The 14087-nt window shown below is 48.3% G+C and overlaps 1 protein-coding gene across 11 annotated transcripts in view; it reads left to right on the top strand.

Annotated features, from left to right (window-relative positions):
• Positions 1-14087, top strand: part of ctbp2l (C-terminal binding protein 2, like) — a 29083-nt gene that overhangs the window by 12181 nt on the left and 2815 nt on the right. For 9 of the 11 annotated variants that reach the window (XM_085903271.1, XM_085903276.1, XM_085903272.1 and 6 more), the window contains one exon: positions 1186-9323. In XM_085903271.1, coding sequence (XP_085759397.1) covers positions 3577-5433 — 1857 coding nt within the window. In that variant the 5' untranslated portion in view covers positions 1186-3576 and the 3' untranslated portion in view covers positions 5434-9323. Of the gene's footprint in view, positions 1-1185; positions 9324-12200; positions 12356-12620; positions 12766-13848; positions 14056-14087 lie in introns of those variants that run through there. The other 2 variants (XM_085903281.1, XM_085903282.1) reach the window with 1 other exon arrangement.

Raw genomic sequence — 14087 nt, 5'->3', positions numbered from 1 at the left:
CTGGTTGAGCTTTTCTAAACTAGCACTAAGCTTACCAGCACTCAGTTAAGCGACGGCGAGCAACAAGGCCGATCAATCACTTGTCAAGTACTCGTCTGCCACTAATCCATGAATCCACTAATGAGGCAGCTAAGTGTTTCTGCTGGATGCTAATTGATACCACCCCCTTCATCACTCGAAGGTTGATGATCGTGCTTACCCCATGGTCCAACATCCAAGACCAACATATTTCGGACTCCTCACGGCAACCGCCGAGTCTTTTGATGCTTCTTAAATATTGGAAATGTCTAAAGAGCCGCAAGAATGTTTCACCAGCACTCGCTTAAATGACCACAAGCAACAATGGCAATCGATCACTTTGTCAAGTACCCGTCTGCGGCCAAATCCATTAATCGACTAACGAGGCCGCTAAGTGTTTCGGCTCGTGGCTAATTGAAAGCACCCCTTGGCCTCCAAATCCCCCCACTGACGGACGGCCGCCGTGGCCAGCCGTCCAACATCTCATTTTAATTTTGCCCTCTTTGGCACATCATCAAAATCAGTTTTGAAGTTTGAACTGCCATTTGCAGCTACCTTAACTTTTTGAGAGTCTTTCCTCTCCATTGTAAACAATTTGATGGCTGTGCTTTTGGACTGCTTCCTTTCACAGAGGACTTGAAAGTCCTCAGGCAAGGATTTTTTTTCTTCCCCCCCATGTTTTATTTGTGATGCTTGTGTGCTTGCTTGCATCAGACAAAAACGTCTGTGTAGTCGGTGGGAGGAAGGCTGCCTCTGGTACTGAACAAGCACTTTTTTAGTGCAACAATTAATCCTTTTTGTGTGCGTGTGTGTGTTTCTTTTTGCTGTACTTGCACTGTATTTGTGCCAGCAAGGAGATAAAAAAAAAAAAAAAAAAGCCAGCTCGTCTGACTTTTTGGTTTTCTCTCAAACAACAACGCAATTGTATACGATTGGCCGCCATGCGTGCCGGCGATTAGCAAATAAGAAATTCCCGCTTAAAGTTGTTAAAGGGGAACGACGCAGCATTGATTCCCTGGAGATTGAGTTACACTCTCAGAGTTGCTTTTAACTACCCTCTACTGGGCTCCGTGTGTTGTTACATTGTCCCGATTCAGAGTTTTTTTTATTTTTCCTTATTTGTGCAGTAAAGAATATTTGTTTTTGTTTTTTTTCCTCTTGCTTTAGGTATATGTGCCGAGGCGTTATGCCCCGGGGAGCAGTGCCCACAGTGCACTAGAGGCATCTGAACCTTGTCAGCGGTCATAAAGCCGAAGCCACTCCAGCGCCCGCCGCCCGTTGAGCCGAGACGTCCTTTTTTGGGGGCCATGTCTCTCACCGACAAACACAAAGTCAAGAGGCAACGGCTGGACCGAATTTGTGAAGGTAGGGATCGCAGTAAAATGAAGTTTGGACAGGACAAACAATAGGGTAAATGCATAAATATAAAAAAAAAAAATCTAATACAAAAAAGGAGTTTATGAAAAATAAACACATGACAAAAATATTCCAAGTTCCAAGAAAACCACATTCCCCAAAATCAACAATTAGTAGAAAAATACAATGTTAGATAAGAATCCAAAACAATAGATGCAAAACGTACCCCCCTAGAATAGAGAAAATGGTTTTGGCATAGCCTCTCATTGGGTAAAAAGAAGTGGAAAAAAGTTGTCCCACCGATCGCATGGAGCGGCACGATAAGGCCGCCATGACGACAATCTCGGCTCAAGGAGAAAAACAAACACCGAGCGAGGCCCTGACCGGTTATTGTCTCTGGCGTGAGGCTAAAAATCCTCTCTGGCGTGACTCATCTTGATCCAGGTTGGCACTGTTGGCAGGAAGATGAAGAGGAGATGAAGGAGCGACGCTCGCTCTTCTCTTACAGTTAAATCGGGGAAAAAAATGTGGCCATCTTTAACGAATCACCCAGTGACTCGCCCCGTGAGGTTTTTAGTTTCTTTACAACCACAGGGGACAGACGTCAACGTCAGATTAGCGCCACTCTGCCGTTGTGGCTTGCGGTTTTGTCCCCGTCTCGCGTAGCCCCGCCCCCTTCTAGTGTGGCTTAGCTACGCACCCCCCCTCCCTCGTCTGAGCAGAAAGCAAGTGGGCCGTCGCCGCTCCCCTTCTGTCAGCCCCATCTGTGCTGCAGGCAGCACGGGCCACGGGCTTGACAAGTAGAAGGCAAATAATCAAGTGTAAAACGTCGTCGTTCAAACGGTTCAAAGGATTTTGCAGTGTAAAGCAAATGTGACCAAGATTGCGAGAAAGTCGAAAGTTCTCCACTGTCATGCTTTAATTCCTGAAAGTCGCCAGGAAAGTCTAGAAAGAGATGTTTGGCGCATTGTTGCCGTTTTGGCACCAAATATTATAGTTCTACACTTTTCCTTTTTCTTGTATAATTCATGCTAGTCCCTGTTGCACCAGTGTAATATAGCATGCTCACTTAATTATGGAGCAGACCTCAAGAGAGGCGTACAAGATAAATTTGGCAACTGACTGCTTCTTGCCAATGAACTGTGGGAAATGAATCACTTGACATGATATTGGGGTTGCGGTTCCAGCAGCCTTCGGCCCGTCGCGTTCACGCGATCGTACACTTATTCGATGGCCTTATTGTGAGTGATGGCTGACGGAGATACAAAGCACACTTTGTCACAGTTTTTCACATGACTTGGAAAGAAACACATTTGATCAGGAAAATAAAAACAAGTCTCATGATGGAGATTGAGTCACAGTCCAATGCTGTCACCGTCTGTTTTGAAGGTGACAAAGTCAAAGCATGTCCGCTCAGCACCTTATCAGCTCTTTTCCCCTTAGCACATTTATCAGCGCTAGCCGTTCTTCTCCTGCCACTTGTTTGCTCTGCACTCGCTCTTGGCAAGTAAACACAGGTTTATCACCAATGGCAGCATCTCTGGTAGAAAAGCGCTGAATTATCTCATTTTCAGAGTTGGTCTACAGCAAACATCCTTTGTCCATGCACTTTCTATGGTATCTGGAGCTTAAGCTATGTGACTTTGAGCAACAGGTAGATGACACTCTGGTTATATCGCACAGCCAGCCTGACATGTGACTCTATTGCGATGATCATTCCGCTCAAGATGGAATCTGGTGGACGCAAAGTTTTCTGCAGATGTCATAGTGAGCAACAGATTTGTGCATGTTTTGGTTTGTTGCTAATCCCTCGTAGCGCCTTGTGTAGATGACGTGCGTTAAATCTATTGGATTAGCGCATCTCCTTCCCTCCCTGTCGTTACGCTAGTATTGTCCGGCCGTGCCCAATTTCTTGGAGTGCTTTAACCTTCAAAGTAATCCAAGCAAACACAAGCATGAGTAGTAGCGCCTTGCCCCAAAGTTGTATGAAGTTCTAATGTTCCGAGAGCTGAATAATTTAGTCGGGTGCCACCTGATCGCATGAACATGAGGATAAGGGGGAGCCTACACCTGCAGATCAGGTGTGGGTAGTGTTTCATCTCTTCGCTCCTCCCATTTTGATAGGCGTGCATGTAATTGGAGAGTTGAAACACAACACATGTCTATTTTCCGCTCCTATAGTAGTCGATTTTGTTTTCCCTGATGCCTAACCCAAGTGAGCAGTTGCGTTTCGAGGGTTCTCCTGGCCAGTGGGATACATTTTGGTCTGAGGACCGGAGAGACGGGGCCATAAGTCGCTGTCACTACTGCGGAACCATCCCCGACCTGAGAACTTCATTGACACAAAACGGAGGTGGAAGCGGAGGTTGCTTTCCGCAACACTCGGATCTCAAGACACAGGTTCCGGTCCTCGGATCGTCGGCGTGTGATCCGGTTCACCAACCAGGGCAGCAACAGCTCAGGATTCTGCAGCTGGATCTTGGCGACAACCTTTACTTCAAGCAAGCCATGTCAGGCCGTGGCGCCGTACCGCCTCATAGTTATTTTCAGGCCGCTTCGACGGGTCAGCCACCTGATGAGTCTGGCTATTACAGGGATAACCAGCACCTTCTCACGAGGTCAGCCTCGCATTACGGACAGAGCGCGAGGGGGTTAAAGCCTCTATGGGATCAAGCGAGAGTCGCACCTTCCGTGCAGGCCTCTGGTTCTACACCTATCCCTGTGCCTCCACCCCCGCCACCTGCTCCCCCGCCGCCTCCCCCCCTTCCTGTCCACGAGCTGAGCCGTTTGTACAGGGAAAGTCTGGGATCTAAGATTATCTTGGACGCTCAGCGCATTGCTGGCAGCTCCCTTTCACCTGCAAACTACAGACCTCAGCCCCATCTTCCCAATTACGGCGCGGAGCAGTCTGTCTCTGCTCACCAAACATTAAACCATTTCAGAAGCTTGTCCCTGGAACCCCGTCAGTCGGCTGCCACCGATTCTGCGGGGGACCCGACTTCGCAGGGAATGGACGGCACTCTCCCTCGTGCTTACGGAGCCGTAGCCTCCCACAGACATCCTTATGAAGCGAACTATGATCCCGGTGCAGCCATGATGGCTGCCACGGCAGGAATGTCCTCCGGATTGCCTTCCCACCACCCCAGTGCTGCGGACCCTAAGAGGATGGTGGATCCTTCCTTTTTGGCTTTTTTGCGAGCTGAAGGTCTGGCTGAGAGTACCATCACTCTCCTGCTGCAACATGGCTTTGATTCCCTCTCCATGTTAGGTATGATGGAAGACCATGACGTCCGCTCCGTCGCTCCAAACTTGGCCCAGGCCCGCGTTCTTTCCAGTGTCGTGCTGAATTACAAGAGTGCTGGAACGGCACCGCGTACCCGATCCAACAGCTTCAGCCACCGCAACGACTATTACGTGCCACCCCAAGGTTTGACCATGGATCCCGGCCTGATGCAGCAGCAACCCCCCACAACTATCCAAACGGTGTCCCCCAGATTGGGAGAATTTCTCGGGAGAAGACCCAGCAGTGCTCCGTCCCAACACCTTTTAGAGACCACCACTTATCCAGCACCACGCCCCCTGGCAGCTGGAGCTTTACCAGTCAGTCCCAGAGGATATAGCAGCGCCGTACCCCAAGGTAGACCCTTTTCCATGTACAACGCCCACACCGGCCTCGCTATGTCTGCTCTTGGCCAACAGCCCCTTCCTGCCCCGGGATCTCCTGGAGCTGCGCCCAAAACCTTCTCAGGCTCTTACTCCCCCATGGAGCTGATGAAACGAGCCCCCAACCTCCCCCCGGCTTCGCCCATAGCAGCTCCGAGCCCTATTCACAGCCCGCAACTCCTCCGGAAAGGGATCAATGCCGCTGCCGAGGCTAACGTCGTTGCCACGGCTTCCTCCGCCTCTCTCCAAGCGCAAAACTTCAACAACACCAAGTTGGTCGGACGCCGCACGGGTCCCCCAGTCATTGTCTCGACCATGACCACCACACCTGACACAAGTACAGTAATCTCTCTTTATCCCCCCCCCAACTCCGTTGTTTTGTTGCCTATAGATTGACATGCTGAAATGCGCAACATTTAGTTTTTACTTGGTGAGAATCAACTTGAGTCTTATTTGGTAGTCTAGTTTTTCAGAAGTCTAAATTAAATCAGGCGTCCAGCGTCTTTTTCTTTGGGTAAATATCGCCGTCCTCGTTATTTTACTCTACACTTTCTCCTAATCAGGTGCTTAACTGTTTGTAAATCCAATTAGTCTAATGATAGATATAGGCTATTATAGGAATCTGTTTTTATAGACACCTTGTTGTTCATTTGCGGTACATCTTAATTATTTATTCATTTCATGAATATCCTTCTGACAGTCATCACTGAACTACAATTCCCTGCTCTTTTTTCTTAAAGGTTAATAAATGCATATTTCTTTTGCTTCTATTTACGGAAGAAAAAAAATCAAAGTAAATTAGCAATGACGCTGATTTGGAAATCCATTTATGGATGAAAAGGTTTTCCTTGATGTCTAGTTCAATCAATCTGGGTGAAGAAAATTGTTTTTTTACCAAGGTTATAGTATTTCTTTTTTTTGTTTTGTTATGCCACCCTGGCAGCACAACAAACTCACTTACATGGCGCTGATATTTGTTGCTTGGGTGACTTCATCTGATAACGCTGGGGCCTTGCACACAGACAATCAGAAAGCATACTTCTTAATTGCGTGTTGCCAGGCAACCTCGGCTCCGGTTGCAATCAAAGGTAGATAATCTTCACATTTGAGGAAAGTGGGGGAAAAGAGACACTACTGTGTTGTTTTTTTTCCCCCTACTCCGAGCCAGAGAAAATTGAGCGCAAATAATTACTTCTTTGTCGCCGTTCACTTCTCGAGGGATTTCTTTTTTCACGCCCGGAGCTCTTGTCGACTGGTGAAGAGGCTCTCGTCTCTCCCCCCCCCCCCCCTTTATGTTCAAACATGCCTATTTAGGAGTCGCGACGCATTATTCCTTTGACAATGACTGATTACATTCGAGGGAACTATTACTTATTAGCACCCACACAATGACGCAGTGGTCGAAGCGTACGAGATGCTCCAGCTTACTGGTTTTCTGTTTAACCAAGGCCGGACTGGGCGCTAGAGAAACGCCTGTTGTTGATTCTTGGAATTCATGCCACTGACAAGAGTTTTGAAAGCTCAATATGTCTCCTTTAAGATTGTGGCTAAAGTATCAGGTGGTAGGAGGGATTTGCATCAGGGCGCCGTCTTGGTTGGCTAAGCAGCGTCAATAATGGCATTAAACACTGGAGTCCGGCTTAGTCGTGACAGTTACCGTCTTCCCAGCCAAAGTAGGTAGGCACTCCGCAAGCGCCTCGGCCATGGAGTTGTCCGTCAGTGGCGTCCCGCAGAGCAGCAGCGCAGGTGGGTCGCTTCCACGTCACGTCACGTGACGTCAACTCGGCGCGTCATTGGCTTAACGCAGGTGTTGAATTGTGTGTCATCACGTGGCTTCCTTCAGGAGATAATCCACTGAGGATCTTCAGCCGGGCTTTTCTTAGCTGGAGTATTAGCGGGCTGCGTGCGGTGTGTTCAAGGGGCGGGGCTTCATTCTGGAGAATTTTTAGCGGCCTGTAGCCGTAAGGGAAATATCAATTGACGGCGCCCAGGTGTTATTCGGAACTTCCTGGGACATTTGTCAAAATGGCAGATCCTTTTTGGGAAAAAAAAACGTCTGGAATTCATCAACGTTGCCTTTGACAGTTATGTAAGCCAGTGTAAAAGGGAGCAATTGAATCTTTGTGTATTTAAGTAGGGCAGCACGTTGACCAAGTGCTTGTTAGCATGTCAGCTTCAGAGTTTTGAGGTTACAAACATATTCCAACATGCATGTTTATTCTCATTGAAGCAATTGGTTTGTTTGTCTTGGTGTCGCCTGTGATTGGCTGGCGGCCGGTCCAGGTCGATACAAAGTCAGGTGGGAAGTGTCTTTGTTCATCCGAGCCGATGTCAGGACATGGGGAGAAATATGGCCTTGATAAACAGGTTGTGCCACAGATTGGCACAGTACATAAAAAAAAAAAAAAAAACAAGCATCTCTCAGTGGATCCCTCCCCCGGAGCGATGCGTTCCTCATGTTCACAGGGGGATTAATGACTGTGGCAGCAAATGAGGAACAGATTTGCTGCCCCTGCTTGTGACACTTTGCCGTGTGTGTGCCAGCTGACCTCTGCGCCGGCCGGCCGGCCGGCCCGGCTCTCCAGAAAGTGAAAAAATGTTACACAAATTAGTGCAAGGCCTACCAGGTGATAGCAATGTTTGCTTTTCATTATACTCTTGAATTTTTCATGATTTCTTTTTATCTAGTGAGGGAGGGGTGAGTCACGCCAGAGAACAATAAAGCCTCGTTTTTAGCCATAACTAAAACAACAACAACAACAAAATCAGGGATAATAAAACATAAGCAGTGCATAGACGTCAGTCTTTGCATGTTGATGCAACAGCTGCAAAAACAGACAACTGCCTCTGCACACCTCGTCCATCCTTTTTTCTTTCTTTTTGTTTTGGAGTGTCTCCCCCCAGCTCTCTCTCTCTCCCTTTCTTCCTTTTTTTCTCTCTCTCTCAGCTGTGGGCAGGTCACCCTGAATTATTCATCAGTGTGAAATGAAAAAGCTCATGGATATTGAATATCCTCTGTGAAGTGTTGGCCAACCTTGTGTGTTTTATTCACAACCCCCTCTCTCTTTCTCTCAGCGTGAAATATAAAGGAGAGGGGGGTGTAAAGAGTGGCATATCTCGCCACCGGGCTCTTTTAAGATTTACCCATCACTTTACCTGCTGCGCATATTTACCTTGGTCTCCGAGTCTAAGGGGGTGGGATGAAAAAGATGGGGATAAAACAAGAATAAAGTGCTGCGTTTGGTTTTAATCCAACTAGCTGGTCGGCTTTGGCGCACAGTACAACTTCGGTTTGCGCCGTTTTTTGTCATGCCACCCCCAACCTTGTCTTGAGGTATGATCTGCAACCTGTGTTGTAAATCAATGCCACACGTCGGCAGGGGCATCACGGAGCAAGTCCCGTGTGAAATGGTATCATCTCACGGTATCAACCTGATCGGAACGTGAATGCGAGCACGCCGTGTGCGTTTCATTTGCTGCTGTAATCAGAAGGCCACACATGGGCAGGCTGTGGAAGTCAATGACACTCCAGATGGCTCCTGTCACTGCAGAGAGGGGACTAAAGAAGGGGGGGCCAAGGTCCGAAAATGTACTAGAGTGACACCCCCCCCACCCCACCCCAAAGTCACCACATCTGGAGGCCACCTGCAGCCGACAGAGCGACTTGGACGCGGCGGGGGGAGGGCGTGTCCCCTATGTCTCCCGTTTCCACAACTTGCGCACAAATATTGTTTTAATTTATGAGCTTGGGGGATTGCGAAGGCGTCGTCCCCAAGAAAACAGACTACACTCATTAATAGTGATTTCCCATTATTCTTTCAAAAATATAGCAAAATGATTTACAATCCTTATTTTCACTTTCCATCAACTTTCATGTAAAATTGTTCAACTTCAAAAAGGGTCCTTAAAACTCTTTCACGTTGTGGAGGAGATCCAAATTGCCTGATATGCAGCTGTCAAAAAAGCAGGAGTGGAGGAAACCAAATAATCGGGAAGGAGAGGGGTGTGTGCGTGAAGGGAGGGGTGCGAGCAGTCCAGATCAGAAATAAAACATACCCCAAAAAAGCAGTGAGAAGAAGAAGAAGGAGGGAAAAGGAAGAAGGAGGAGGAAAGGAGGGAGGGAGGTCTCATGCTGCCGGAGCGCGTCCAGACCCGATGTAGCGGCGAGCGCCGCCGTCGGAGAAAGGAGCAGCCATTCCGCCGCCTTTTTCCATCCTACTTTTTAAAGGACCAAAATTGCATCTCTGTGACCAAAATGATGCGGCTGCAATCTCAGTGATCCAAGCTCCCAGACCCAGGGGGGTCAGGAAAGGAGCCGGAGGGGTTCTGGGGGAGCAGGGGGTCATACTCGGATTATCGTTTTCCACTTTTTTTTTTTCTTGCTGCCCTCAACTGTGTTTGTTCTACCCCCCCTGCCATGCGACGTTTATAAGCGCGAGGAAGAATGTGGCGGCAACATTTTCCAGGCAAGCGGCATGTTTTCTTTAATAAAGTCGAGCATGTGGGACGGAGTAAGGGGAGAGGGTCCGAAGGGGGGGGGGGGGGGCTTTCCCACCGTGTTGTCATCCCCGCGCGCTAGCACTTAGCGTTGTAGTAACTTGGCAGGGTGGAGGTGCGCACAGGCTGTTAACATTAGCTTTTGTTCCGGACCCCCAAAATAAAATAAAATAAAAGAAACGAGGCGTGCGCTCCATGACGGTGTGGCGGACGGCTGGGTGGGGCGCGGTGTGGGACAAGCGTCCTTTGTGCGTCAATTTTTCAGGGGGTGGGCGCCCACTCACAAACACACGCTGTGACCTCGCGCTGCCACCGGCTGCCGGAGCCCTTTCTTCTTGTAAATGAGTAATTCAGCAGAGCGGGGCTACGAACTCTGGACGAATAAAGGCGGAAACACCACTATGCCATTATGTGCACATCTGTGTGTTAACTCCAAAGCATAGTGGGCCAGTCGCCAAGAATGTGTGTGAGGTTGTGTCCGTCCGTGTCAAGGCCAGCCAAGCAGGAAAATGCAAAATATAGATACAAAGAAATAATTATATCCATCTTTGGCTAGCAATATTCCAACTTGGGTACAAATTCAGGAACTGTATGGTCAACTAAAACCGATTCTGTAAGGTACGACTTGGCAACGTCAGTCAGCTTTGGGTGGTCGGTCAAGCTCCAAGTTGACGTTGGCCACCTGCAATCAGCGGCTCGCCGTTGCTAGGTAGCCGTCAGCAGCAGATGAAGATAATGCCACGGAGAGCTCGTCTGCTTGCTCGTAAATGTGTTTTCCCTCTCCCCTCCTGGTTCTTCTCCGTCCGCCAAACACCCACCAACACTGCCCCCCCCTCCTTCCCTCACAGTGGTAGGAAAAGGCTGGCCACATAATGGAAACTCTGGCCTCATCTGCTGCTGCGTTGGGCTGCCAAACTCTGACTAAGTGTCGCTGGCTCCATCCACCAAGGGCAGCAGCAGCGGCGGCAGCAGCGGCAATCTTTCGACTTAGCTTCCATGCAAATTCTGTCATTTTCTAGTTGGAGTCTCCAAATAATGTCCTTTGCGACAAAGACACCATTTGCCCTGTCGTCTTATGAATGATCATTCTGATCATACAATATTGAATATGCTAATCGAACATTTTCATTGGTTATTAGCGTTAGGGTGGTTGTGAGCTGGCTCACGTGTTGCGCTCCCTTGGCAAGCACCGCTGCGACAGCTGCCGCCGTCTTCTGCGCCGCCCAACACAAGCTCACGGCGGCGAGGCAACAGTTGAGCAACCAGCGGGAACACGAGGGTGCCCATCAACGCCGCAGAGACATCAGATGAATTCATATTTATTGGCCGCAGCCCATTTGGAAGCACGTGGCGACAGCACACTTGTAAAAGCAACGCGGCTAAAGATCCAAAGCCTCGTAAAGAAACGAGACCTCTCAAGCATTTGTATCAACTCTTGACTCGGCCTTGGCTTGTCATTCAAAGGTCGGTGACACAACTGCGGTTATTTTTCTCCCCTTGCCAACAAGACAGAATAAGAAATGGATGGCGGGTGGTGGGGGGGGGCAGCGGTTGCCGGGGGGGGGGGGGGGGGGGGGGGGCTGAGGATTGATAGGCGAGAAAAAGACCGCCAAAGGGAGAAGTGAGCAAACAAGAGATGCTATCACACCGGAGGGAAGAGAGAGATAGGAAAAGACAGAAAGCCTGCTGCTGCATGATTCTCTCTCTCTCTCTCTCTCTCTCTCTCTCTCTCTCTCTCTCACACACACACACACACACACACACACACACACACACACACACACACACACACACACACACACACACACACACACACACACAAGGCTGTAACTTTGCTCGCCGCTAGAATTTTTTTTATTTACACTTACGTCTGCCTCTTGTTGCCATTTAAATAAACGACATTAGCCAAATCTATCCTTAGCCAAATGAAAAGACTGTATTTTCACTTTTGTCATCGGGTCTTTAATTGGTCTGAGGACATTCACATTCACGGCGAGGTCCGTCGTGGGCCCGAAATGTTTGACACGCTCAAACATGGCGAATTTAAAAAAAACAAAACAAAAAAAACTCTTGAATCTTGAATCAAGTCAAAGTACTTTGAAAGGCGATGAAGTGATCACCATGACAACAGGCTGAGAGACGACACCTCCGCTACTGTCCTCTTCATCCTCCTACTCCTCCTCCTCCGCATTGCCGGACCACTCGCTCGTTTGCCCGCCCGCTGCCTTCCTTCCTTCCTTCCTTCCTTTTCTCCTCTGTCGCCGATGCGTCTCTTGAGAGCGCTTCGGGCTAACAGCCTGAGTTCTGTTTGTTTGTTTATATATATGCTTCTTTCGTGCTAATGTGGTCCCCCTATTTCTCTGGCTCTCAGACTTTTTGTTCAATCGTAGTGACGTTTCATCCAATGGATCGAACTGGCAAACATCTTTGCTGTGTCCGAATGGCAATTACTGTCGTTTGAATTGCTGACATTTAACAGAATTGATCAAACTATCAAAAAATGTCTCTGATCTCGCCAAATAGTGAGCCTACATTGTTGTAGAGAAACCTTTGAACGATAGTGAAATTTAACGGAATCAATGTCACGCTCAAGTCTCTTTCAGCTTTTTCGTCAATTCAATTTTTCGTCCTGCCAATGAAATGTGAAATATGGCTGGTCTTTGCAGGCATCCGGCCCCAAATCATGAACGGGCCCATGCACCCGCGCCCGTTGGTGGCGCTGCTGGACGGGCGCGACTGCACAGTGGAGATGCCCATCCTCAAAGACCTGGCCACCGTCGCCTTCTGCGACGCGCAGTCCACGCAGGAGATTCACGAGAAGGTAACCCGAGTCCAGCTTGAACGTCGCCGCCGTTTTATCGGAGCGCGGCGTGCAGCGCTGTAATTACTTTGGCTCGTGGCTCTTTTATTGCTACAAAGACAACACGCGGCCTTGCAGAGCGCTTGCTGCAGCTTGCAGACGACGTTATGGTTTTTTGTCTTTGTACTTTCCCATTAAAGCGAGCGGGATATATTCAAAACAAAAAAAGAAAGCTTGCATGGAGATCAAGTTACATTGAAAATATTGCTTCTGGTTTGGCGGGCAGGTGCTGAACGAAGCGGTGGGGGCCATGATGTACCACACCATCACGTTGACCAGGGAAGACCTGGAGAAGTTCAAAGCACTGCGCATCATCATTCGCATCGGCAGCGGATACGATAACATCGATATCAAAGCAGCCGGAGAGCTCGGTAGGATGGGAGAATCATGCAACAGAAAAATTTGAAGACTAAAGCGTGTGAGAAAAGCGTTGGCTTCCTGCCATGTTCGAGTTCACAAGTTTGAAATGCTTCCCAGTACAATGGATGAGTCCCTCTGGTGGCATGGAGGTAAATTACAACATCAAGGCAAAAGGAAAATCGTCTCATACACAGCCAGCCCTAATGGAGTCTGCATACACACAACCACATTTTGTTTTTTCTAACATGCTTATTTTTATTCCAGCAATGCATTTGGTGTTAATTTAACCACGCATTGATTTTACATCTGGACTTTCACCAAGTTCAGTCACTTTAAGATGGCGTTCTGCTTTCTTCAGCTATTATGTCCACAAAAGGTCAATTGGCTTGGCAATGAAGCTCGCAAAAACACACACACACAAAAAGATTAACAATCACCTAAGTATCAACCGATGAAAGTTATTTTTAGATGCAGCAGCGTTTGCACTGTTCCACAAACTCGTCTCAGCGTGCAAAGCGATTTTTTTTTTGTCTTACCAATGCATTGGGGTTTTATTTTGTAAATGTGTGCACACTGATAAACAATGGCCATTCAGAAAAAACAACAGCTGATCAAACTATACCTCAATCGAGCGTTGGCCGAGTCTCTCCCGGTGCGATGACGGTGCTGATGCCGCTCCACAGTTTTCAGCAACGCCAAACATTTGCCCAGAATTTCCAAACAAACGCCACGTGCAATCATCCAAAAAGAAAAATCCAAATGATGTCGTTCCCGACCCAAGCAATTGACTAAACCCTATATAGTCAATTCCTGGCGTTGTGTCAACACATGTGCCTTTGCACCTGCACGAAACTGACATGTTCAAGTTCACCGCGGATTTTTCGACGCTTCCCAGTACAATGCATGAGTCCCTCTAGTGGCGTGGAAGTAAATTACATCAATTTAATTCTAAGGCAAAAAAAAGAAAAAAAATGGTTCATACAAATATTGTGGAAATGCCTAATAAAAATTCAAATAAAATATGAATGAAAATGTTCATTTCCAATTCAAATACAAACTTTGAAAAATACAGATTTATCCACCCTCACCCGCAGGCATCGCAGTGTGCAACATCCCATCCGCGGCGGTGGAGGAGACGGCCGACTCCACCCTGTGCCACGTGCTCAACCTGTACCGGCGAAACACGTGGCTCTACCAAGCTCTTCGCGAGGGCACGCGGGTCCAGAGCGTGGAGCAGATCCGGGAAGTCGCGTCTGGCGCCGCGCGCATCCGCGGCGAGACACTGGGCCTCATCGGATTTGGTGAGCGAGCGTTCCACATCTTCTCTCTTTCA

This window comes from Syngnathus leptorhynchus, chromosome 22 (assembly GCF_054491065.1).
Source record: "Syngnathus leptorhynchus isolate UIUO chromosome 22, UIUO_Slep, whole genome shotgun sequence".
Lineage (NCBI taxonomy): Eukaryota > Metazoa > Chordata > Actinopteri > Syngnathiformes > Syngnathidae > Syngnathus > Syngnathus leptorhynchus.
This window is presented reverse-complemented; position numbering and strand designations above follow the sequence as displayed.